We start from the raw sequence: 26,396 nt of genomic DNA, 5'->3' as shown, positions 1-26,396 counted from the left end.
AAAAATTGTACCATTTTTCAGGAAAACGACTTTCTGAAAAATATTATCCAGAAACGTAATATTTTCTGCGAAACGATGGTGTTTGAAATTGAAAGAATCCTAAGATTTGTCGGTTCTTGATTGGAGGAAATTTCCTTTAATGTTTATATTTCTTCTTAGAGTTTTACAAGTCATGGACATTACGAACACATATACTGAGTTAAATTAATTGTAAGAGATTTCCATATAATTTTGGGAAACGTTTGTAATAAGGAGACAAGAAGCATATAAGTAGGGGTGTCAATGGGTCGGGTCGGGTTTTCATGATACCCGACCCGACCCGAAACAATGCATATATTTGCTTGGCCCGACCCGAAACAAGACCCGAACATGATATAGTTGTGCGATCGGGTCGGGTCGTGTTCGGGTCGGGTTCGTGTTTTAGATTTTTGCTTGACCACCTACATCTTCTCTTAAGAAGGACACCCCAAAAACAGAACTCGGGTTGTCTTGTTCGCCCGAGAATTCACCATCTGAATGGTAGATAATCGTTTCTGAGAATTCCCCTCGGAAATTCCAGTATGCAAGATCTGCAGTCCCGATTGTATTAACAGTCTTGCATAGGCTTCAACAATGAGGGCATTATGCTTTGCCAATGACATTACAAGACCCATATGCGAGTTAGTTTGATTAGGTTTCTCTTCCAAAGCAACAGTGACATTTTGACAGACTCTATTGACCATCTCATCTGATGCAAACCGCCAATTATCAGAGTCCACAAGGGCTTTTAGACACAGGGCAGCACCAGAATTTAAACTCTCCTGAGAACCCAAGAGAGATTCTGAAAGAGGCTTACACAAAGCATGAATTACGCGCCTTTTCTTGTTTTCTGGTGTGGTAGGGTCAATTCCATATCAATTAGTAGTTGAAAATGCACTTAAGTAAAAGATCACACGTTAGCTAAACATTCCTGAATCAATTGTAAGAGTAATCTACCTCATTAATTCATTCAATATATACCATATTAACAGAAGGCAAAATGCTCCGCTCCACTTGGAAATACGGTAATTGTTAATTCGCATTTAGATAAATCAGGGGATCAGAACATGGAAAACAGAGCGTACTGAACAATACCCTGTTGATGCACTGCATATGGAAGCATGTTGCAATAGAAAAGGATCTCCACAGAATGCAGCATGTCACAGTGCTTAGTGCTCTAGATGAATGTTATCCAACTTATGTGCACGTGCGCTGTCCCAGTGCTTCAATGTTAAAAGGGAACGCTTAGTACAGTTGTGAGGAGAATCTAACAGAAAAAAAACATGCAAAATAGAACAACCAGTTATAGTAGAACATATACCCTAAAGCCTGGGTGATCACCAATTAATATCGGACCTAAATTACAGACAGATATGATAGGATTGCTATTACTTACAATCTCTCCACGGCGTCGAGGAAAAATGTATCCTTGATAATCAACTCTTCCTTTTGCCTCTTCTAGGTAAAACTGGACAGGCAGGACAAAAAAAGAAAGTAAGAAATAAGACAAAACTGAACTGCAACTCAGACCAAAAAAAAAAAAAACTGCAACTTGGACTTTGTTCATATCATATATTATATTTTACTTCTGTCACGGTGGAAAGACACATGCGAGATGATTCCAAGTCTAAGACAGAAAGAAAGGAAAATGCTGCTAGATAGGTTACCTGAAGCCAATTATGAAAGCCAGAAACTTCTTCTTCCTCACCACATTGCTTGATTTCCCCAACAAAAACATGTTACCATCCAGTCATAAACTTCTTTGAGATCCAACTTTGGAGCACAAAACAGCAAGCCTGCCAAAATAAGTGAAAAAATATATAAGCCTTGCGAACAGATTGCATTCATTTGTCACAACCTTCAGTTGACATATTTTCTACTATAATAGAATCTCCTTTACTTCACTTAACAAGGTCGTTGCAGGGTCATCGTCACCACTTGACTCAATAATTTTATCGAACAGTTAATATGACACGCAAAATCGGCTGATGCAAAATGAGATGAACACGCATACACAGAACACCTCGAAAAGCACAGTGAGTCAACAGATGGGTTCCCCATTCTTCGACAAACAAAAGCACTCATGGCATCGTCTCTAGACCAAATCCACCTGCTATAAGCATCGAATTTCGTTGGGTCTCTCCGAGGTTTTGAAGGCGACGCGTTCGGAAACGAACAATGCCGATTCCGGAGACAACCCACATGAATTCATGAGATAAGAGACCTCGAAAGAAGGTAGACCCAAGGTGGTGGTAGTGGAGATCGATCCGAGAGTGGTGGTGGGCAAGAACAGGGCGCGGCGAAGTAGGGTTCTAGAGAGCGATCTGAACATGGGACTTATAGATTGACACACAACGGCGAGTACAATCACAATCTCAAGGCACACGTTCGATTCGACCGACCTCTCTCTTCTTCCTTCGCTCCCTCCCTCGCAGATTCACCTTCGTTGAACAGAGAACTTCTGGTCATGAACCCTACTTCGCCGACTTGGTGATGCCAGCCGCAATTAGGGTGGCGCTGGCGGCGAAGACGCCGATTGTCGCCGCCCGTTGCCTTTGCGTCGCACTACTCGATCGCCAATTGCCGATCCGGAGCTTTGGAAGAAGATAATAGGTTTCTGGCGCGCTTGGAACAAGAAGGAGGACAAATGGCTCTTGTTTGTTTCGGGCGGGCTTATTTCGGGTGGGCTCGGGTAGATCCAAAACAAGTTTAAGCCTTGTTTTTACTGTTACCCAAACAAGTTAAAACCAACCCGACCCAATATGAAAATTTCTTGTTTGGATCGGGTCGTATTCGGGTCGGGTCATGTTTGAGCGGGTACTTTTGACACCCCTACATATAAGTATGAATTATGATATGCATTCCACGAGTCACGTCAGTGCCTACTTCTAATCATGTCCCGTGCTTTGAATGCACATGCACAATTGTTTAACATACTTCAAGAGAGTGTGGGTAGCTGTGGTCCTCAAAAGCAGTTCTCCCAAAAAGGGAGAAAGAACACTAGAAGTGTTAAAAGTTATGTACGGCGCTCACTTTGGTGCCAAAAGTTTCAATCGGATCACTTAAGTGCCAAAAGTTGAGAAAAACGATCACTTAAGTGGCACTTCACCGTAAATCCGACGTGGCATTTTTTTTATTAATTTCTCAAGCTAATGTGGCTCGCCGGGGGCTGATGTGGCATTTCTTTTCTTTCTTTTTTACTTCTCTGTCTTTTTTCCTTCCTTTTCTTTTTTTTCTTTTCTTTCTTCTTATTTCTGATGGTTGGCGTCCGGCCACCGGCCATGGCCGGCCTCGCCGGGCGTCGCCTTCCTCCGAGCAAGGCCCTGCGAGGCTGCTGTGGCCTCGGTGAGGGCCGGCCTCGCCGGATCTGGCGAGGTGAGCCCTCGCCGGGGCTCACCCTGCCCAGGCGAGGGTCGCGGCGGCCTCGCCCGAAGGAAGGCGACGCCTCGACGAGGCCGCCGTGGCCTTGGCGAGGGCTTGCCTCGCTAGATCCGGCGAGGCCGGCCCTCGCTGAGGTGTCGCCTTCCTTCAGGCGAGGCTCAGCAAGGCTGCCGTGGCCCTCGCCGAGGCCACGACTGCCTTGCCGGGCCTCGCCCGGAGGAAGGTGACGCCCAGCAAGGCCGGCCATGGCCAGTGGCTGTCCTCCGGCCACCGACCATGGTAGAAGAAGAAGAAGAAGAAAGAAAAGAAAAGAAAAGAAAAGAAAAAATAAAAAAGAAAAGAAAGAAAGAAAGAAATTAAAAATTTAAATTATATACATGGAAATGCCACGTGTCATTAAAATTTAAATATAAAAGTCACGTATTAAATTTGATCGGAATTTCTCGCCGTTGGCACTTAAGTGATCGTTTTTTCTTCGATTTGGCACTTAAGTGATCGCCGGCGTAAACTTTTGGCACTTAAATGATCCAAATGAAACTTTTGGCATCAAAGTGAGTTCCGTACACAATTTTTAGCGCCCCCCCAAAAAGTGTGCCTTTCATGGATGGTCCACCAGAAGAAAACATCCAAGTCTAGTCCATTCATTGAAAGATTGGAACAAGAAAACCTCTTGAAGGGTCAGAGATCAGCGGGCCCAATTCCAAAAAAAACCCCAAACTTTACACTTTGTCCCAATTATACCCTGAATTTTTTTTGTCTCAAGAAAAACCTCAAACTTTTCTCTGAGTCCCAAATCTACCCTACCGTTATAACTCCGTCCAATTAACGTCGAAAAAAAAAAAAAAGAACGAAGCAGTGCGGCGTGGCCAAGCCTTCGCCGGTGCCGCCGCCCCGCCGGGGAAGGAGCGGCGGCCCTCGCCGAGCCTTCCCGGCGGCGACCCTTGCCGGCCGGGCGAGTCGCCGGTGAGGTCGCCGCCTTCGGGAAGGCCCGAGGCAAGGGCCGCCGACCCCAGGCGAGGCCTCGCCCGGGCCTCCCGAAGGCCGGCGACGGGCGAGTCTCGGCGAGGGCCTCCGGCCCCGATCCGGGGAGGCGCGACCTCACCCCGAGATCGGGGGCAGGCCTCGCGGCGACTCGCCCTGGGCGGCGAGGGTCGCCGGCCTTCGGGAAGGCCCGGGCGAGGGCCGCCGACCCCGGGCGAGGCCTCGCACAGGCCTCCCGAAGGCCGGCGACCCTCGCCGGCCGGGCGAGTCGCCGCGACCCTCGCCGACCCGGGCAAGTCGCCGGCGAGGCTGCGGCCCCGATCCGGGGAGGCGTGACCCTCGCCCCCAGATCGGGGGTCTGCAGCCCTCGCCGGCTCAGCCGGGCCGCGGCGAGTCGCCGGCCTTCGGGAAGGCCCGGGCGAGGGCCGCCGCTCCTTCCCGGCGGCTGTGGCGGCGGCCACCGGCAAAGGCTTGGCCACGCCGCAGCTGCTGAACAACTTTTTTTTTTTGGTTAATTGGACAGAGTTATAACGGTAGGGTAGATTTGGGACTCGGAGAAAAGTTTGAGGTTTTTCTTGAGACAAAAAAAAGTTTAGTGTATAATTGGGACAAAGTGTAAAGTTTGGGGTTTTTTTTTTAAATTAGGCCGAGATCAGCGTGGAGAAAGTCCAGCTCAATTTACCGGACGTACGTGAGAAATTAAGGTTAATTGTTCTGGACTTCAATAAATACGGCAGGTCAACCTCACAGCCCATTCGGAAAATCAAGCTCGACGTTGGCAATTAGCAAGAGCATGATGCAAAGCTTGATGGCGGGGGTCGATGACAACCTGTCGATGTTGGCGGTCAGAAGTATCGGCGACATTGAATTCTTTCAATCGATATGGCGAAGTCATTTGGGAGGGTTGGTCCGGGATTCGTCACTTTTCATTTATTTACATGTTCTCAGCTAATCACGTGAAGGCGATAATATGTCGTGATTTGGAAATATAAATTATTCGGAAGTTGAGTCTTTTAACTACACACAAAATAATCAATAAGAAACACAATCGAAAGCTGGAATCCAATTACCATACATATTTGAAAAATCGCGACACTAACTTGTTCTAATAATGTTTCTAAGATAGAATTACACCATGTTCACAACTTCTTCTAACGTGCTTATTTCTTTTCCTTTCTTCTAAATTTGAAGATATTATATATATATATATATATATCAAGCGAGATACAGCTAGAATGTTCATAACACTCCAAGACAAAAAGGAGAAAACTTCAGAAAATATTACATACAACTCCGATGCCACGTCATCTTTCCAAGAATCTATTCATTGAGTGACACATGTCATTGTGGCCCCCGTCATAAATGCTCGTCTCTCTCTCCTCTTTCTCCGGTCAGACTGATTCTCTCTCCCCTTTCCCATTTAGACTCTAGTATATTTTCTTTTGTAACACCCACGGCCACCGCCTCTTACATTTGCGACTAGCTCTCCTCCGTCGCCGGCCACCTCTCTGACACCTCCTATACAGTCGCAGAGGAAGTTGCTGCAGTCGACGGTGGGGGAGGGGACTTTCTTGAGGCCGATGAGGCCGTTGGAGGGGGAGCCGAAGAGGTAGTAGAAGAGGCCGGCAGCGGCAGCATCGGGGACGTTGGGGAGCATGGTGTTCTTGGCGCGGACGGAGCAGGCACAGATCATGGCGAAGCCGAGCTGCATGGCGCAGCCGAGGTAGGCAGAGAAGAGGAGGTACGTGGTGTCGACGGCGTAGGAGGTGTCGGAGAGGCGGCCGGTGAAGGAGGAGAGATGGTTGCAAATGCAAGAGGCGGCGGCCATGGCGTCGGTGGCGTTGGGACTGAAGACCGGTGCGAGCTGGGCGGTCGAGGAGCTCGCGGTGGAAGCCATGGTTATGGTTGTGAGGGAGAGAGAGAGTAGTGTACGTGGTGAGACAAAATTAGAGTCCGAACAGGGAAAGAGGAGAGAGATAGGCATTTATGACGGGTGGGCCACAGTGACATGTGTCACTCAATGAAGGAATTCTTGTAAAGATGACGTGGCATCAGAGTTGTATGCAATATTTTCTCGAAGTTATCCACTCTTCCTTCTTCCTTACTCGAACCGCCGAACCACGTCCCTCTAGCCACGCGTCGACAAGCCACTCTACACGTGTCGCGTCCCTGCGTGTGGCTTCTCTGACGACGACACTCCCCTTGCAGAGGTGGCATGCAGCGTGTTCCCCACTGCGTCTATATAAATATAAACATTCCCACCAGCCATCGTCTCTATCGGAAGCACAGTAGCATTAACCAACCATCAAACAGTTTCCTCTGTGTTCATCGGGAGACCACTGTGTACTGCGTTTCTTTGAGCGATCATGGAGTCCCAAGTCGCACATCCCCAGGGCCACGGTTACGGACAAGACCCCAACGCTGTTGGCCTTCATTCTGGTGCACATTCGGAGAAAAGCTGACTCGGTTCATTTTCGTTTTGCTTCTCTTATTTCTTTTCTAGTTTTGTTTGCTGAATTTGGTGATGTTGTGTTTGGTTTTTAGCTGTGGAGGGGGGACATAACGAGCACCACCATGAGAAGAAGTCGGTCCTGAAGAAGGTGAAGGCCAAGGCTAAGAAGTTGAAGGACACGATCACGAAGCACGGCCGCGGTCACAGCTACGACCATCCCGAAGGCCATGTCCCTGACGATCACGACCTCGATGAGGAGGATGACGAGGACGAAGAAGTGGTTGGGGACCCAGAAATCCACGGAGCACCTAGTAAGTCTTTTTGGGGAACTTATACTTAAATTGATTTATGCGGTCGTGTTAAGTGCGCGGTTACCACTAGATAATGCGTTCAAAGATTCAGTAAATTGGGAATTTTGATGCAACAGTATATGAGCCAGTCGCGATCGTGAGCAGTGTGGACTCTGGAAGGTCTTTAGGGACGGGAGAGGACCGTGGAACTCCGAGCGATGCCGGGCAGGAGGAGAAATTCGCGAAGCCGAGGGTCGATTTGGGAAGGACTGGGGCGATGGAGGAAGAGGTCCTGCGGTCGCCAGCAAACACACCGCAGTCGGCGGCTCCCACTCTTGATCCTGGGACCACGCAACTTTCCGATCCGACTAGGACTTTTGTCCATGGGATGAGTGAAGCAGAGCGAGGCACACCTACGGTCAATTTGGCAAGGCCTGGTGGGTTGGAAAAGGACCCGCACTCGCCCGGGAGCAGGAGAGAGCCATCGAACTATCAGGCCAAAGTCACAGATCCTACTGCTTCAGGCAAGTGAGATCATCAATGTCAGTGGAGTTTTAGATTTGTCATCTTGAACAGTAGGAACCAGAAACAGTACTAGGTATTTGGTTTGTTTCGGTTTCGTTAATGGTAAATTGGTAGTGAAAAGAGCTGTGGCACTTAGGATTGTTGCGTGGGGTCTTGGAGCAGATGCTGGAAGCCAATTTGATATTTTACGAACCAGACTCGAGTTTATTTACATAATGTTTGTCTGCACGGATAAATAGAATCTATTCATGAAGAACGCTGTTATGATGACAATTGGCTCTGAATTTGAATTTCTGAGCTGGTTTCCTGTTAGAATCCGCCGAGAATTGCAATGTGAATGTGTACTTTGTAGCAATCAATTCAATGCGAGTATTAAGTTGTTTCCCATGTAGGTGGAGAGGAAGCCGATGTTTCGCTGGTCATTCGTTCCCTTGGGAAGATGACGGTGCAATATGAAACAGGGCCAAAATCAGGGACAGATCAGAGCTTACCTGCCGAGACTCGCGCTTCTTATATCTCGAACATACCCACCGGGACGGGAAGCCACGGTCAATTCTCTCCTGAACCGACATCCATGGAGACCGACGCTGCTTCGCTGGGAGTGGGAGTGGATGTCACGAAGCCGGAGGCTCACCCTCGTGACCAAACAGAGCACAAACCCTCGAGCCCCAGCAGTTATACAGAGAAATTATCCTCTGCTACATCCGCGATTGCTGAGAAGGCAATCTCGGCTAAGAATCTGGTGGCTTCAAAGCTCGGATACGGCGAAAGAGAGTCACCAAATAGCTGTGATGCTACCGGAAGTGAGACACACTCTCAGGGTGAGAAGCCTTCTGATCAGAGCAGCTACGCTGGAAAAGTCTCATCCGCTACTTCTACAATTGCAGATAAAGCAATGTCAGCGAAGAACATTGTCGCAGCGAAGCTTGGCTGCGGTGAGAAAAGCAACACAAACACCTCTGACGACGCTGGTAGCACCAAATCCGAGCCTCAAGCACATGAGACCACTGCAGCTAGTGGCAAACGTCCGGAACAGAGCAGCTACACTGGAGCAATCTCGGCAATAGCTGATAAAGCAATCTCTGCCAAGGACACGGTGGTGTCTAAGCTCGGATATGCTAAAAAAGAAGGGGAGGCAGAAACTCTCGGTCCAGGAGGAAATCCACCTGGGAAGGAGCAGGGAAAGGGCATAGGGGCAACAGTGACGGAGAAGCTGAGCCCCGTGATCTCGAAAGTCACCGGCTTGACGACGGGCCAGCGTGCAGAGGCATCGGGAGAGGTGATAGGGGCGCAGACCCAGGATAAGGGGGTGTCAGTGAGGGATTACTTGGCGGAGAAGCTGAAGCCAGGGGAGGAGGACAAGGCACTGTCGGAGGTAATATCGAGCGCTCTGCACAGGAAGAAGACTGGGGCGGAGGCAGAGGCAGCAACGGTGGTGAAGGTGACGGAATCGGAGGAAGTGAAGCAGCAGCTGGGGGAGGGGGAAAGGCAGTTGAACGGTCCAGGGAAGGCCATGGTGGACAAGCCGAGAGGAACGGTGGGCTCGTGGTTCAGCAAGACCGACGATTCGAAGGCTCCGCAGCAATATGCCCGCCATGGTAAATACCAGGCTGTATTCAAAACTTTGCATTTCTTTCTATTTGCCGTTGATTTGGGTTGGTTTGGCGTGGTGTGATTGGCGATTCTGCGTGTGTGTTTCTTGCAGATGGGAGCGAGGCTGTTTCTTCTGCTGCAGATGAACAATACGGCGACGAGAGGAGACTCCAGGAATCGAGCAACTGATGCAAGCAAAAGAAGGGATTTTTCAGTGTCGACGTGTGTGGATTTTTATGAGCTTTTTCGAAGGTTGTAATGTACGGTTCAAATGATTTGTGTTTGTGGAACAGATTACCTGTGAATGCAGAGTCGGGATCTTCCCTGGTTCATACTTTTTTAATAAAACAACATGTTGCTTGATACTCTTGTGAATTGAAGATGTTGTGAACGGAACATGTGATGCGTTCTGAAAGGAGTTGGCGTTGGATGTGTTGTCGGGATGATTCGAGGTCTGGTCAATTTGAGCGTGGCGGGCTCGTCGGTTCACCAACGGCGGACATTATAGCAGCAAAGATGTTCAGACAGTTTTCCGGTTGGGGAACGCAAAATAGTCAATCCATGGGAAAAGGGGCAATAAATGATATGGACACGGAACTAAATTAGCCATTTAACAAGAATAAATTAAAAATGAGGAACCCCATTGTAAGTTAGGTCAAATTTCAAGAACCATTTGTCATTTTTTTTCAATTTTTCATTCTCGTGATTTTTTTGTCACTGAATTACCTCTTCCTTTTCCATGTTAATTCCACAAAGACCACCTATAATAAATAGTTTATATTTTATTTATTTATTTTAGTTATATGGATTTTGTATTGATGTGCTTTTATTTTCTTAATTTTCCAAACGAATTTAAAATCACACTCAATGCATCGGTAATGTCTAATTTCCTGCTAGTTTCCAAAAAAAAAATTTTAAAAAAATGAAAACCCTAAAATTCATAATTTGAAATTCCCATCAATTGAATGCTCTTCTTGTCTCGCTCTCACCTTTTCTGAAATTGTCTCTATATTTCTCACTCATGTTCTCGACTCTCAAGCTTAATGCTCATCGACTCACGGCCACGCCTCCGACTCTCTCTCTCGCTCTGGGTCACCTCCATTTGGGTGAAACTTGGTGAGACCGGTTCTATAGACCCACCTGAAAGTCGAACCAGACCGGCGGTCTGGACTTTTCGAAATTGGTCTCGGGAACTGCCCGCCCAGACCATGCACCTCCCTACCCTACACTAGGGGCGTCAGAACCGAACCGAGTTACGAATTAAACCGGAAATTTTGTGCATTTTGGTTCGATTCGATTTTTGGTTCGGATACACAAAACAAACCATTATTTTTCTTTCAGTTCGGTTTATTTCGGTTTGGTTTGGATCAAACCGAAACTGAACTGAAAATAACCTACAGTTTTTACCCTAAAGCTAAAAGGGCTAAAACCACATAGGGCTAAATCCTCTCTCTTGCTCCCTCGACGCTGCTCAGCTCAGCACCTCTCTTCGCCGTGCCGACACCTAGACATTGTGGCCATGCGGCATTCTGCAACAGCGGCCTCGCGGCGAAGATCTAGCAGAAGTGGTGCTCGAATAAGCGAGATTCTACGTTTCCTGTAATCGACAAGGAGAACTTGGACGAAATGGCTCGGAACCGAGGCGAATGCGATGTGGGTTCACGAGCGCGGGTGGGAAAAGTTGCTGTTTTGGTCGATCTGTGCTCGTATCTTACCTCGTTCGCATCGGAGTATGCGTGCATCGGTTTCGATTTTGGCGACGACCACCACAGCAAATCTCAGACATCCATATGAAAAAACAGAGCATCCAAAAAACAGAAATACGCAATAAGATTTATCCCAGAACCAGCACGAGAAAGCAAGGGAAGGCAAAGGGCGGTGGAGGGATCAAGTGACGGAGAGACCCATCTTGAGAAGGATCAAGATTTGCCAAGCGCGAGAGCGTGTGAGCATGGGGAGACAGATGATGAAGAGGAGGAAACAGAGGAAGTGGTGGTGGTGCCTCTTCGGCTTCCCTTTTCTTGCTTTGCTTCCTCGCTTGCATCACTAGGGGTACCAAAGAAAGAAGAAAAAAGGAAACAAGGGGAGGGGGCTGTGGGAGAGAGAAGTGGGCGAAAGCAACTGGTCTGAATGCCCTCTTCCGCCTCTCCACACTTAAAAAAAAAAAAAAAGAAAACTGAAAATTGAGCCGAATCGAACCGAACCGAACCAAACCAAACTGATTTTTCGGTTCGGTTCATATTCGGTTCGAGCGAAAATCGGTTCGGTTCGGTTCAAGATTGTACGTTTAACGGTTCGGTTTTTAAAAAAACCAAACCAAACTGAACCGAACCGTTTATACCCCTACCCTACACTATCTCGTAGTTCAAGCCTTGGTGGGCCTCAAGCCCACGGTCCAGCCCATTCTCAATGATGGGCCTTTTCCCAGTTACGTCTTTTCGGTGCGTGTCTCGTCGCGAGCGAGCAGCCCCCCGGAGACCAACTTCTCCAAGACCGCACCAGCAAACAGCAAATCCCTCTTAAACCTCCCGAGCGCACTCCAGCAGTGCCGTCGCCTCTTCCACCTCTCCGCCTTCCCACCGCCGCAAGCGCCGTCGCCGGACTAGTCCCACCTCTGAAAACCCCGACGCCGACGCCGCCAACGGTTTCGGCCTCCCAGGTGATCTGTCTGCGCCTGCAAAGTTTTGAACTTTTGATGCTCTGTCGTTAGGCTCTTTCTTCGGAGTCTTCACTCGGTCTCACATGCTTCGCATTCCGGGCCAATGGAGCAGTCTGTTTGCTCCAATCCAACTGGGTCTTCTTCGGTTGTTCGAAGCAAAGACATTGGATCTCTGTATTCTCAGAAGTGACGATTTTTTGCTGGATTCATTGTATTTGTTGGATCCTGCCAAGTGAAAATAATGGGATTTTCCCAACCTTCTGTGTACGCCAAGCATGAATTCTAGGGCTCTATTTGGTCCCAGAATAGTACAGAAGATTTCGCATATGCAGTTCAGCTCTCGAACATTGTGCGACCGTGGCTTCCGCGGCGGTAAAATCAAAGAGGAATTCGAGTGCGTAGAGGAACCTTTGAAGAAGATGTGGGTAACCGATTCTGATTGCTTTATGGACGATGCGCGTATTTTAAGCGAGTATGAATCGAGCGGCGAGGAATATTACTCGACGAGGCAGAACTTCTGTGCTAATGCGAGGGTTGATGCGGAGAAAGTCCTGCGGATTCTTCAACAGGATGGTCCGGGTTTCGATGTGAAGGTATATTTAGAGGAACTTCGGATAAGAGTTTCGGGGCTTCTCGTGAGGGAAGTCCTTTTGGGCATATTGAGAAGCACCGAGTTTGCTAATAAGAGCAGGTGCGTGAAGCTGGGGTATAAGTTCTTTGTATGGTCGGGTATGCAGGAGAATTACAGGCATACGACAGATGCATACCACTTGATGATGAAGATCTTTGCAGAGTGCGATGAGTTCAAGGCAATGTGGAGACTAGTCGATGAGATGATTGAGAAAGGATTTCCAACGACTGCTCGGACATTTCATATATTGATATGTACGTGCGGAGAGGTTGGCTTGGCCAGGACAGTTGTGGGGAGGTTTATAAAGTCCAAGGTGTTTAATTATAGGCCATTTAAACATTCATATAATGCTATCTTGCATTCCCTTGTTACCCTGAAGCAGTATAAATTGATCGAGTGGGTTTATCAGCAGATGTTAACTGAGGGTCTTTCTCCTGACATCTTAACTTATAACATACTTATGTGCGCAAAGTATAGGCTAGGGAAATGGGATCAATTTCACATATTGCTTGATGAGATGGGCAGGCGTGGGTTTTCTCCAGATTTTCATACATATAACCTACTTCTTCATGTCCTTGGTAAAGGAGATAAGCCACTTGCAGCTCTTAATCTCCTTAATCACATGAGGGAAGTGGGGCTTGATCCCAGTGTTCTTCACTTCACAACATTGATGGATGGATTGAGCCGAGCAGGGAATTTAGATGCCTGCAAGTATTTCTTTGATGAAATGATAAAAAATAAATGCAAGCCTGATGTTGTATGTTACACTGTTCTAATCACAGGATATGTAGTGGCCGGGGAGCTTGAGAAAGCTGTAGAAATGTTCAACAAGATGGTTATTGATGGACAGCTACCAAACGTGTTTACTTACAATTCCATGATTCGTGGGTATTGTATGGCTGGTAATTTTGCAAAGGCATGTTCAGTGTTGAATGAAATGGAAGCAAGAGGTTGTAATCCTAATTTTCTTGTATACAGCACTTTGGTGAGTTATCTGCGCAATGCCGGCAAGCTTCCTGAAGCTCACTCGGTAATAAGACGCATGGTGGACAAGGGGCAGTATGTCCACCTGGTTTCAAAGTTTAAGGGCTATAAGAGATGTTAAGTTTTGTGCAATGTATGGATGGATCCTCAGGGCGATACTTGAATTCAGTGCCACAGACATTGTGTACAACAGGGACACAGAGTAAAGTATGCATAGACTTTTCTCATTCTACATTTACTGCTGTTGCATAATGAATTTCATTTATGTAATTGTCTGATGCCAAATTTCTGTAGGGCAGCATATGGTTTCTCATTTTAATTGATTCATTTAGGTCAAATGGGCTATTCACCCCACGTTACTTTGTAGATGGAAGGTCATCATTCTCATATCAATTTCAATCAGAAGTATCTGTGCTTATTTCTTAGTGTTTTAGTGCTTGAATTCTTAGGGTGCTTGAAGAGTTCAGGATATTAACGGTCATTTTGTAAGCATTTCTAATGTCAGCTAATTTTGTAATGGAAAATGAAAATGCTGCATCGCATGTCGCAGGAATCTTATGTATGTTAAGCACTCTGTTTGGATATTATTAGCCTCTGTAGGACTACAACCAGAGGGTGAGATGTAAGAACTTTTTCTCCGAAGTAGTAAGACTCCTCTGCCTATGTTGCATTTTAGAGAGATATACTCATTGAGTCTTTGCTTTGACAAAAAGGGAATAAGATTATTTTTTCTTTTTGCTAGGGAAGATTTAAAAGATCATCGTAAGTAACTCTGCCTGTTATTTTGCTCAGATTTATTGCCACTACAAGAGAGCCGTGCAGAAGGTTTCGGGCCTATGCTGATGGGCTAGCAGCTTAATTTAGACGTGTCTGGTGAGACCAGGTAAGCTTTTGTCTTCTCAGAACATCGGCACTTACGACTTGGGATCTGCTCCCTTCCTTCTGTGTTCACATACTCTATCAAGACACCATCTTTATGCACACACCTATAGGATAACGCAGCCCTCAAAACTTATGCCTGAAGGGGATTGAAGCATCTCTATCCCCATTAGCGATGTCTCATGGCTGAGATTATCCTTTCAAGATGGCCAAACAATCTGGATCAAGATTCCAATTGGCTAATGTGTGGTTTATATGACTGTTCCTTTTCACTGAAGAGCAGTGCCCTTTATTCAATCTCCTGCTAAACCATTCATCCCCCTAGTTGGTAAGGTTAGATTGGCACATTACACAAGCTAGAACACCATAGGCATTTTCTTGTTTTTCTCCCAGTGGGGTTGTTCACATCCTCTGTATTGTCAAAGGCATCTCAATTGAGATGGCAATCAAGTATCTACAAAGTCATTTACCCGACCCAACCTCTATTGAGGCAATCTTAACTCTCATATTCCTCTGTGAAATTCTTGCAAACTCGTGGGAGCCTAGCTTGTCGTCCAGATCTCTTGTGTGTGCGCATACGTCTGCGAGACCGTTGGGCGAAATACCGAGTGCAATTACATCAACCGAAACTTGTTTCTTTAGGTTAGTCATAGCTGTTAAGTCCAGTACGTACTGTTTTGGTTGGACATCCGCTCTAATAAAGAAAACAGGAGGATCAATAAAGGGAAGGAAAGAGAATGGATTCTTTGTAAATTTTGGTTGTATATTGTTTTTTTCGGGCAAATTATTTGAGAACCGTGAATCTAAGAAGATCGTGCTTTGGAGGTGGGTTTTGAAAGGTGGCTGGCTGGTCAAAGGTTTGAATTCTAAAAGTTAAAGCATGAAGATGACCCCACCAACTTGAGCATTAGTACGCGGTGCTCGTGCCCGCCTCCATCGTTCATTCCGAACTGTTTCTCGCTACACTACGCCATAAGCACCTCCGTCGTGCGTCGTAACATGACATTTGTTTTATATTATCTCGAAGTCTATAGTACAGTCTCAAATTGATTTAAAAAGAAAAAAGAAAAAAGTAAAAGAAATATACTTCTTTATGTCTAAAGGGGTCGGCCCATGCACGTCTTTGCGAAGAAAATGACATGTGCAGGAAGATTTGGCGTTGAAATGGGGAAGCGGGCGTGCTTCGTGACCAAATCAAAGTCACCTCGATTGGTCCATGACCATGAGCAAGTGATGGTGGGTCTTGTACGTAACATGCGGAAGGAAATCGATCCCACCTCTCTATATTTTGCCTTTTGTACCCTTGTTCTCATGCGAGGTGAAACTCCTGATGCATACGTACGATAGAAGTTGTCGCACGAACTAACTAAAAACGGGCACAGTTTGTCAATTGAACTAACTGAAGCCCAAAATACTACAAAAAAAGCTAAATCCAAAAAACAAGTAGGATCAACAAAGCACCAATATGGTTAAACACACTTTCTTTCTATAAAAACGGATCTGTCAAGCAAAATAATCGGCAGCCGATAGCTGGATCTCGTACCATCGTCAGTGACGAGTACATGCTGGAAATTCTTTCGCTAGGACTTGTACACAAGCATAGCACAGGAGTATCAAATCCCCGAAAACATATTTATTAGTCTTATTAAGTGCCAATTTTTTTTATATTCTCAACACTTAATTGGATTATCAAAACAAAGCCTTGGTTTGTATGAGTTGTTAGTTTTTTTCTAGAGGTGAAGCAAATTAAATCGAGAAGTTGGTAAATTAGGGATTGGGTGTTATTACCCCCTTTCTTTTTGGTAGCATATATTAGAAATTCGACTGTTGTGTAATATTTAGCGTTTAAAGACGTGTAAAGTCATTTAAAAGTTATTCACCATTTCATAAATGCTTAACATATTTATTTTTCGCTTTCATAATCAGGTCAGAAGTTGGTAAAATGTCTTATGGCTTGCAAAGGAGAAGGTAACACGGATTAACAACTCCCACTGCACCGGGCGGTTTTGTACTTATTATGATACACAAATCATTTTAAAACTTTATGTCTTTGGCTTCACTACAAGGGATTGGTGAATACGCAGTCGAAATATGGATAAGAATTTAGATTAAACCCCTTTTTTGATTATTCTCATTCATTTGAGAATAATCTCATTAAATGCTGAATTTTCTTATTTTCCAACATTTAATTGGACTATTTTGGAATTGACTTAAATGAATCAATCAAGCTATAAAAAATCATTTAATGGGATAAGTAAGAATATTTTTTGGTAGAAAGAAAATTGTATTAATTGTTTAAAAGGATATATGAGAAGTACATAGACTTCCATAACAAAGCAAATTGAAACAGAGTAAAGTCCAAAATACTACAAAAAAAGCTAAATCCAAAAAACAATGAGGATCAACAAAGCACCAGTATCGTTAAACACACATTCTTTCTATAAAAACGGATTTGTCAAGCAAAATAATCGGCGGCCGATAACTGGATCTTGTACCATCGTCAGTGATAAGTACATGCTCGAAATTCCTCCACCAGTAACTATGGCATTGCTAGTTGGAGTGCGCACCTAGGTTCGGTCCTCTACACCATCACCGTACGGAGACAACCAAAACAGATTGATCAAAAACAGATCTAACTTCAACTCTTCGTGATTTAGCGAGATGCCAGAGCTCCTGCGATCACCATTGAAACTAGAGGCATAGGACTTGTACACAAGTATAGCACATGGGTATCAAATCCCTGAAAATATATTTATTAGTCTTATTAAGTGCCAATTTTTTTTTATATTCTCAACACTTAATTGGATTATCAAAACAAAGCCTTGGTTTGTATGAGTTGTTAGTTTGTTTCTAGAGGGGAAGCAAATTAAATCGAGAAGTTGGTAAATTAGGGATTGGGTGTTATTACCCCTTTCTTTTTGGTAGCATATATTAGAAATTCGACTGTTGTGTAATATTGAGCGTTTAAAGACGTGTAAAGTCATTTAAAAGTTATTCACCATTTCATAAATGTTTAACATATTTATTTTTCGCTTTCATAATCAAGTCAGAAGTTGGTAAAATGTCTTATGGTTTGCAAAGGAGAAGGTAACACGGATTAACAACTCCTATTGAACCGGACGGTTTTGTACTTATTATGATACACAAATCATTTTAAAACTTTTATGTCTTTGGCTACACTACAAGTGATTGGTTAATACGCAGTCGAAATATATATAAGAATTTAGATTAAACCCCTTTTTGACTAGGTATTGTACCTGGTCAGCGGGAAAAATAAATTTGGCGCGCGATGTGAAAACTTATGATGTGTATGTACGATAGAAGTTGTCACATGCATGAACTAACTAAAAACAGGCACATTTTGTCAATTGATTCCGCCTTTGAATTGCACATCTTTTGGACGGCCCATATAGCAGGCTGCGATGTTGTGTCCAAGAGAAGCTTTGGATCCAGTAAATTCACACCAAGAGACATTAATTTCGCACGATGCAATAGTTTTCTCGCGCTGGAAGGTACGCGAGCCACCACACATTATTTTAAGTAGCTTGTGAATCAAGCAGAGCACAAGTGGTGTGGCCTACCAGCAGCCATAGGCGATGATGCCTGTGATCCCCTCGGATCATTCGGACAGATGCGATCAATCCACACTCGAACGGAAAATGACCCTTGAACAAATGGAAGGAGGAAGAGGAAACTCGTACCACTGGACCCCAATCATTAACACAAAACTTTAAGTGCATCAACATTTTCCGAGCGCAACAAAGTGAAGAGATCTCTTGCACGGCAATCTCTCTCGGCTACGTGCGCTGGTTATTTACATCGACAGCGACGATTGCGGAGATTGATCTCGCAAGAAAACAAAAGGAAAGAAACATTACCCAAGATCGGATGATTACAAGTAAAACCACATAATATGTGTATATGCCTCCTCACTCAGCCTACCTCCACATGGCTAACCCTATTCGGCTGGTTCTACATGGCCGGAACTAAACAAAAAGAAGAGCTTTCTCAGAGCAATCCCACGTTGAATACATCAAAATATACTATATAGCATTAGGAAGAAGCTTGGAAGTAATAAGGATTCGCTCATTTCTTGTCGGATTTCTTGTCGTCTTTCTTTTCCTCTTTCTTGTCGTCCTTCTTCTCCTCCTTCTTCTCTTCCTTCTTCTCTTCCTTCTTCTCTTCTTTGGCCGGCCCGACGGAAATTATGTCCACTTTCCCAACTTTCTTCAGTTTCTTCACCACCGCCACCGTGTCCATTTGGCCTATCACCGTCAGCTTCTGGTCCTTTGTATCCGCCGCTATCGAATCCACCCCTGTTTTTTTTTTTTTAATTTAATCCACGGAGGACATGATCGAATATACCAGAAAAGAAAAAGATCTTTCTGTCGACTTTAGAAAATCTTGGAAAAATCAAAAGGAAGAACGCTTTGAACTTAAGTCCAGGAAGATTCATGAACACACAAGCAGGAAGATTCAGAATACCAAAAAGAAATTTTCGTTCTTTCTGGGGGGAGCTTAGCTAACCATATATGTCGGCTGCTGCTTCTATGGCTTTCTGCTTCGTCTTGTCGTCGGTCATGGTCATGATCTTCAACACCACCTTCTGTTGGATGATTCAAAACAGTATGCATGGACATGGATACATTAGATCGAAGTTAAGAGAAACCCAAAACGAAGATCAGAACTAGAGATCGGAGGAAAGTCTGTACCTGCGCCATTCTGGAGGAGGAAGACAATACGGACACGCTTGAATTGACAGAGAATGTGAAAGGGGTTCTGGTTCACGAGAGAGAGAGGCAGAGAGAGAGAGAGAGAGAGAGAGAGAGAGAGAGAGAGAGAGAGAGAGTTGGAATAACAAAGGACGTGCGACCGAAATGAGCGAGGCTTTATATACACTCCTCAGGGGCCATCACATGTATTTCTTTTTCTGCCAAACGTTACGTAGGATCATTTTGTTGTTTTTGTTGGGAGGGCCGGACATGGGACCCAAGTTGATACTAATCAAATTTGGCGCTGCCAAAACAATAAATAAAGGGAAAACGACATAAATAGTCATTGAACTTCGATCAAATATGTAATATAGTTCATGAATTTTTAATTTGTTTAATATGGTCTTTAAATTTTAGCTCGATATGCAATATGGGCTCTTAACTTTTAATTTGTTCAATGTGGTCCGTTGACTTTTGGTACGTGTTCAATTTAGTCCCCGAACCATATGAAAATATTTAATGTTGCTCCTGATATTGAATTAATGGAAGGATAACATCGAACATCTTCGTATAGTTCAAGGACTACATTGAACATGTACAAAAAATCCCGATACCATATTGAACAAATTAAAGGTTCAATGACCATATTGTACATTGGGCTAAAGTTCATAAATCATTTGTGTTATTATCCCCCATAAAAAGATAATTATGGAATCAATCGCGGGCTTTTCCGCTTTCTAAAATCCACACGGACCGATGACGTCAATTGAATTCGACCTTCATTGAATGTGGATTATCCATCCCTCTAACACATCCTTGCAGTTGTCAATATTTCAACGGGTCTCTGTCCATGGTTAATAGAACTGGAGCAGATTTAAGTTGATTTGCCAAGTTTCTACTCTGGTTAAATTTTTCATTAAATTCATATATTCAACCATAAGAAAATAGTCGTTGCGGGGTACAATGAAATGAATGTCTATCGGATGTCTTTGCCCTGTCGTATGTCTCAGACAAGAAGCCAGACCTCCACAGATCATATTGCTAGTCCTTTGGAATGATTCAACGATGCTGATTACTTCATAGGCCTAAAGCTTATAGGTGGACCCCTGACATCAAATCTAGTGAGTCATCTGGAGCTGGCACATTTTGCACCTACTTATTTCGTACTCAAATAATAGTGAGAAAGTTGGTAAATTTATGAATTGATCGAGAGAGATTACGTTATTTGCAGAAAATTCTTTCTTTGACAATTATGTGCGAATAATGGGCCTTGAAGTCGGAATCTCTATGAGTAATATATGGGACGGAAATCTTAGGATCCGTGACACATATGGGTGTACACTGTTACTTTTTTAAAAAGTATGTATCAAAATTTCGACTTTACTGTAACAATATATATATAAAAATGATGTTAGTATGAGTTTATGCCAATTACATAATACATGAGAATAAATTACATATCATAAAGAGCACCATAGATTGTATTGCTACTTTCTGTTGTCTGATGAGAAATCAAAAGAAAACTATATTTACTGGTGTTTTATGTCCCATTAGAATCATAACTTTGATGGATAATATAACGTGATAATATGTTTTATACGTGTATACTATGTTACACTCCAAAAGAACAGGTATTTTTCACAAATTTAGCAAAGCTGCGAAAGAAGATTTTTTTTTTTTGAAAATTGCATGCATACGCATAAAGAGCGTAAAAGTACGAGTGTTTTACTAACTTAGTTCGGAACAAACCTTTTATTGTTAATGAATGAATCAAATTCAACGGCTCTCCACACCAGAAATGGAGTCGTCAAGATGGCTTTGTGACAATGATACATCATAGGAGAAGGACAAATTTTCAAACCCAATTTTCCATATTCCAGCATTAATCTAAGATGATCTTAATTTTTATTCGGTACGAAAATGTCGACTATTTCTTGAAAAGTACCTAAATAATTAAAGCTGGGAAAGAAATTTGACTATCGCCACTCGGCAGTCCAGGCCAACCAAGATTTTCACCCTTCATCTCGTTTTGATTGGATGTTGGGGAAGAAATCGACTCAAAAGACATCATAAGGAGGAGAAAAAAACATCACGCGCGAGGTAAAGAAGATGAAACTTTTACATGATTCATTTTCAAGAACATTGACAACTGCCCGAATATCAATTGAATAGAACCAAATCAATCGAGTCTATCGCAGTCGAATTGATTCAAGGTGTCAACCTATGTTTTATATGGTTGGAAACAAGCATATTTCCCTTTTTTTTAAGCAAACCTAACCGGTTTGATTCGGTTGTTCATGTTATTATGGACTTTTGACACAACCCCTAGCTAGCTAGTACCCGCGCGAGCAATCAAAGTTCTTGCCAAGAGAACTAAATCTGTCAAAACTAACAATCTTGAATATAATAGAACATCCATCAGACTAGAGTTTCTGTCTCTACGAACCGAATTCAAAAGGGAATACCGAGAGCAAAACTAACTTCAAAGCAGCAAGAACTAGTTAATTTCACATAATGGTGCAAGCATGTGGATTATCGTCGCTGAAGAGAGAAGCGAAGGCCTCATCGGAGGCGATGGCGACTGAGTAGACTGCGGGAGTGTGGAAGAAAGTGTGGACGCCGGAAGAAGCTCCGATCCTGTGGGCATCATAGTAGTATTGGTTGACTACGTAAGAAGGGTATTGATAAAACGAAGCGAAATGAGAGTGCCCCGGAAAAGGCCATGGCTCCGCCGCTTTCCCTGCTCTTTTAATGGCCTTCAGCACCTTCTTCTCCTCCAATCTGTAGCCTCTGGCGGTCAGTTTCTGCATCTCCATGTCCACCTCCACTTCTTCTACTCCTGAAAAGTTGGGTTTTCCCGATCAGCGAGAAAGGTCGCATAGTTTCGGGGTTTCGACTAGAGAAAAAGCTAGTAGCTAGTGCCATTCACTATATGTATAACTAACAGATACGCACAATTAAGTGGACGGCTTGGTTTAGGAATGATAATTTGGTTTAAAATGTCTATGAAGATTTCCACAAAGAGAGGACTGATAGTTTTGGTCATCCTGAGATTATTCAACATTGTTTAGAAGTTAAGACACGCGACTTTTAATTATGTCAATTATCGCGTGGAACATAATCACGTGACAACTAAGGGTGACAAGTTTTCACAAGACAACAGCCTAGGAGAAAAAAGGAGAATAATGATGGAAATACTGAGACTTATAATGTTAAGTCACGAAGTAACGTGCTGCTCACCAATCAAGTGCTCGAATAAAACCTATTTGCTAAAATATCTAATCATAGTTTGACTTGCAGAGAAAGGCATTTGGGTGTGTATGGTGGCACGTATGGTACATGTAGGAGAGCTTCATGTCCAAGAAGATGAAAACTATATCCATAGAGCATAGTAGTCTAGTGAGGACTCAAGCATCGAAGAAGTAGAAAGGTCAGTCTTCTTCAGTCATGTCAAGAAGTACGTCAGATTTATCGTGAGTTCGCTCATTAGAAGTTTGGGCAAATGGCAGCTCCTATATTCAGACAGAATCGAGCCTCCATGAGCGCACCAAAAGGACCATCTTATACAATAAGATAGCAATGTGTGAAGAAATGAAGCAGAATATTTGCACCTTTGAGCTTGAAGAGAGCTCTCTTCAACTTAGCTGCACATCCCTCGCAGTCCAGGTTCGGCACTCGCACTTCCACCATCATCTGCAATTTTTCCCTGATCAGTCTTATCTTCAGTTAACCTTAATATAAATTTAAGAACTCCTATGGCAGTATTGACTGTGTGTGTGTTTGTGAATATGAGAGAGAGAGAGAGAGAGAGAGAGAGAGAGAGAGAGAGAGAGAGAGAGAGAGAGAGAGAGAGAGAGAGAGACTCACAGACATAGTGCTAAGAGTATGAAGAAGCTTTCAGAAGCCCTTTGGGTTCTTGAAACCTTTCTCCGTGGAGAGAGAGAGAGAGAGAGAGAGAGAGAGAGAGAGAGAGAGAGAGAGAGAGAGAGAGAGAGAGAGAGAGAGAGAGAGAGAGAGAGAGGAGTCATTAATTTAAAACGGCTATCCTGGGAACGAAGGCATGCATCGTTGGGTTCTTAAAAATCCAAAACCAGAGATTGAGAGAGATGTGTCACGCGTGCAATGGAGTGGGAAATCGTGAATTAAGTTCTCATGCAATGGCAGGCCCAACCCCAAGTCCAAGAGAGAAAAAGCATCAAGTGTGCCTGGTTTGCCATGTTCTCTCTGAAATCATGACAACTACTCCGAAGTGCCAAACATTATAATTGTGGCCCATATATTCATCACGCCATCGCGAACCTCCATTTGAATCTAAAACAAGATTGTGATGTCGGACAGTGGCTCCCTTTAGTAACCAAAACAAGGGGGAAAAGAAACGAAGATGTGGCCGAGTCTATCGCCTTATATTCATCTCATCTGAAGATTATACTATAACATCATAATGCTTACACTTAAATGTCAAGAAATAGTCAAAGACTCTCACTGAGACGTTGAATTAACTTCTACATACGGGGGAAAAATCTTGAGAAAAGCGAAACTCCTTTTGCTCTCTCTCTCTCTCTAGTTAGCTTTTTTTCTTCTTTTGCTTTTCCTGAACAAGGGTCGTGTTGGGGACAGAGGCTGACGACTGGAGAGGCAGTATTCCCAACTTTGGAGTTCATCTTCTGCACAACGTCACCATCTCTGTGTTTACTGCTCAAGCTCATGATTAGTCGGCAAAGTTGGTGATATATCGACCGAGGAAAACACAACACGACCCACCAGCTAAAATATTCGGACGGTCCAAGATGAGCGAGCACAAGGCTGGTGTTGATGTTGATGACTGATGATGGTGCTTATATTCTCTCTTCAAAAAGCTGCATTACGTTGGAGTTGGAACAGAGGCAGAACAAGAACGAAAAGAGTTCACCCCAAAATTGTCTCTTCTGCCCTTCTGCCCCTCGGGAACTCATGAGAGAGAAAGAGAGAGCGATGATGCAAGGATGTGGTAGGTTTTGCCCTTGCTTTGGGACCATAATGATCTCTGTAATCCAGTTGTTCCTTTGTAGAAACGACACGGTTGCTGTAGCTGGGGTCCTGCCACTCTGAAATTCGACAGCCTTTTGGGTCCATAACAAACAAAGCATCTACTATGACTGTTGTTCTGGCAACATAGTCCTAACAAATCAATCACACTGGCTGGGCATTTGAATCAGTGATTAAGGAAAGGGAAAGAGATTTCTCAGTCTTTTTAGCTGATTAGCCGTTAAGGTAATTGCGAGAGCAAATGAAAGGGGGAAGAAACGAGTAAACTAGAAAATGAAAAGCACCAACATTTCTTTAAATGATGCCGAAGACCAAAGGCTCATTTCTGGAAGGTTGTGATAAACACTAGTACATGTTGTATTATGCACAGATCTTGAGAATTAATGTTTCCACTATCCGCTAAACCAGAAAGTTTATGCAAAAGGCTCTGTTCGTTACATATTATGTCATCCATAGGAACTCCTTGATTCAAGAAAGTTGTTATCCTCCTTTTCGCACCACTAAATATGATGCGTGTCTTGTTAATTTTATCGTTATCGTATCATCTTGTTAGCTTTGGGTTTAAATAACAAGAATGGAAGCGAATCTTTGGTTCTTAGAAAAAGGGTTTTACAACTGGTGGTGGTGTTGGGAGCACGCAGCAGAAACCAGAAACACTCATCCGAGGAGATCGCCAAGAGCGGGTCCAAGTCTGAGCCCATTAACATATCTTGTTGTACCTATCTTCACTCAAAAATTTAAATCAATGAGTGAGTTATGAGCCAATTAAGATGTATTAACTGCTTTACACCATACCGATTCTCTGATACGTGACTTCTCTAACACAACTCACACGTGCATTTCAACGGAACACTATAAGGCATATAGTTTATGGTTTCTTCTGCTGCTCTCTCCACGGATCATTTCTATCTCTATTTGTAGAGCATTACAATCGCCTCAGAAGATTTCACGGCGCAAGTACAGCCAGATTTTAAACCTTTTTCAAGTCACAAATGTTGACCGTCACAATTTGCTTTACAGCTGCATATAGTCCTAATTGTAAGTAAACTTGCCGCACATCTAAACTATTATGGAGAATTCTACAGAAAAAGAAACCTTATATGCATCCTAGATTTTCCTAGAAATTGGATCAATTATTTTAACACATCTCATTACCAATAAGTAAGACAAAAAGATTTCAAACTTTCTTCCCCACGTTACTCCTAAGACAAACAGTTAATACGTTGAATCTTACACACCTCGATTTACAACGACCTATTTAAGTAGATGAAGAAATTCCCTTCAACATTCAAAGGATGCAAACAAAACGAGGACTCCCAAGATTCGTTGCAGAAGGAAGAAGTCCTGCTCGTTTCCGACCAGAGAAGTAAATGCTAGATTTGTTCAGACAGGGAGAGACAAACAGAAAGCCCCCCGAAACTGGAAAAGAATTGCATCACGTGCCACTGACTGGGGTGCTCGTTCTCGGCCTCTTGGGCCTGCTTTCGGACAGCACCCACTCACCCCGTCCGGGCCTCTTCTCCGCAAAGGGAAGCCTTCTTCCAAAAATCGCCCGCTGAAACGACTCGAGCGTGCTTTGACCTCGCAACAACAAAGAAAAGAGAGGGAAAGTCTTGTCCGAGAGGGCCCGAACACCGGTTCATTAGGACTTGTTCTCACAAGACCCATTAAATGCAGCAGCAACATTCCTCTCTCTCTCTCTCTCTCTCTCTACTCATTCGAGTTTGTCCCGGGCGAGAGACCCTTTATTTGTCCTCTGCCAATTTGTAAATACGATTCTGTCAGCAATGAAGAAGAGAAGAATGTGGAATCCTACGGACTTTTACAATAATTAATCACGAGATCCAACTGAATTTCTTCCTGGACACGGAACCACTGAAACGGATGGATCGCAACCCTTCATTTTGTGGATCCCAAGCCAGCCCGCACATGGATCTCGCCTCTCGGAGTCCTGCTCCTTTTTAAGCAGGAGCTCAGTAAATTTGTCTTTTTGGCCTAAGCTGAGTCCTCCGAGATCCAAACTCTCAGTTCTTTCTTTTTCTTCCCCTTTTGCAACCAGATGAGAGAAAGATTTCCTCCCCCCCTACTGGTACGACACCAAAGACTTTTGTCTCAGCTTCTGTGTCCTTCTGCACTCCAAAAAGACTTCTTTTGGTCAAGCAAAAGCTTCCCAGCAGAGCATTATTAATCCAGGAACAGAACAGCTTCGCCGAAAGAGAGTTTGGAGATCTCGGCGGATGATCATGTGGGTCTTATTTAGAAAGTG

At 44.0% G+C, this 26,396-nt stretch overlaps 5 protein-coding genes across 7 annotated transcripts; 2 read left to right on the top strand and 3 right to left on the bottom strand.

Annotated features, from left to right (window-relative positions):
* Positions 1–5,800: 5,800 nt before the first annotated feature.
* Positions 5,801–6,277, bottom strand: LOC115671604 (ammonium transporter 1 member 4-like). Its single transcript, XM_030593238.2, has one exon. The coding sequence runs from the start codon at positions 6,275–6,277 to the stop codon at positions 5,801–5,803; it is 477 nt and encodes a 158-aa protein (XP_030449098.2).
* A 366-nt stretch (positions 6,278–6,643) lies between these two features.
* LOC115671592 (low-temperature-induced 65 kDa protein-like) lies at positions 6,644–9,603 on the top strand. The gene is made up of 5 exons (XM_030593226.2): positions 6,644–6,819; positions 6,925–7,143; positions 7,260–7,646; positions 8,040–9,245; positions 9,353–9,603. The coding sequence occupies exons 1-5, from the start codon at positions 6,747–6,749 to the stop codon at positions 9,427–9,429; spliced, it is 1,962 nt and encodes a 653-aa protein (XP_030449086.1). The 5' UTR covers positions 6,644–6,746; the 3' UTR covers positions 9,430–9,603.
* Positions 9,604–11,696: 2,093 nt separating this feature from the next.
* On the top strand, positions 11,697–14,867 carry LOC115671555 (pentatricopeptide repeat-containing protein At3g60050-like). 2 transcript variants are annotated; one of them, XM_030593179.2, is made up of 3 exons: positions 11,697–13,721; positions 14,307–14,397; positions 14,507–14,867. In XM_030593179.2, exon 1 carries the CDS (start codon positions 12,175–12,177, stop codon positions 13,633–13,635), a length of 1,461 nt encoding a protein of 486 aa, XP_030449039.1. In that variant the 5' UTR covers positions 11,697–12,174; the 3' UTR covers positions 13,636–13,721; positions 14,307–14,397; positions 14,507–14,867. The 2 variants fall into 2 exon arrangements, with proteins under 2 accessions (XP_030449039.1, XP_056158991.1); XM_056303016.1 differs by having other exon boundaries at positions 14,307–14,867.
* A 3,243-nt stretch (positions 14,868–18,110) lies between these two features.
* LOC115671389 (heavy metal-associated isoprenylated plant protein 39-like) lies at positions 18,111–19,261 on the bottom strand. The gene is made up of 3 exons (XM_030592937.1): positions 19,106–19,261; positions 18,921–18,999; positions 18,111–18,709 (listed from the first exon to the last, which is right to left on the bottom strand). Exons 1-3 carry the CDS (start codon positions 19,112–19,114, stop codon positions 18,480–18,482), a joined length of 318 nt encoding a protein of 105 aa, XP_030448797.1. The 5' UTR covers positions 19,115–19,261; the 3' UTR covers positions 18,111–18,479.
* A 2,218-nt stretch (positions 19,262–21,479) lies between these two features.
* LOC115671567 (heavy metal-associated isoprenylated plant protein 31) lies at positions 21,480–23,095 on the bottom strand. 2 transcript variants are annotated; one of them, XM_030593198.2, is made up of 3 exons: positions 22,973–23,095; positions 22,717–22,798; positions 21,480–21,944 (listed from the first exon to the last, which is right to left on the bottom strand). In XM_030593198.2, exons 1-3 carry the CDS (start codon positions 22,976–22,978, stop codon positions 21,613–21,615), a joined length of 420 nt encoding a protein of 139 aa, XP_030449058.1. In that variant the 5' UTR covers positions 22,979–23,095; the 3' UTR covers positions 21,480–21,612. The 2 variants fall into 2 exon arrangements, with proteins under 2 accessions (XP_030449058.1, XP_030449059.1); XM_030593199.2 differs by having other exon boundaries at positions 22,977–23,045.
* Between the last annotated feature and the right edge of the window lie 3,301 nt (positions 23,096–26,396).

The sequence above is a fragment of the Syzygium oleosum genome, unplaced genomic scaffold (assembly GCF_021117445.2).
Source record: "Syzygium oleosum isolate NSW1041296 unplaced genomic scaffold, Sole_v2.1 Sole_v2.25, whole genome shotgun sequence".
Classification (NCBI taxonomy): domain Eukaryota; kingdom Viridiplantae; phylum Streptophyta; class Magnoliopsida; order Myrtales; family Myrtaceae; genus Syzygium; species Syzygium oleosum.
Note: the sequence above shows the minus strand (reverse complement) of the source record. Positions and strands in the feature narration are given on the sequence as shown.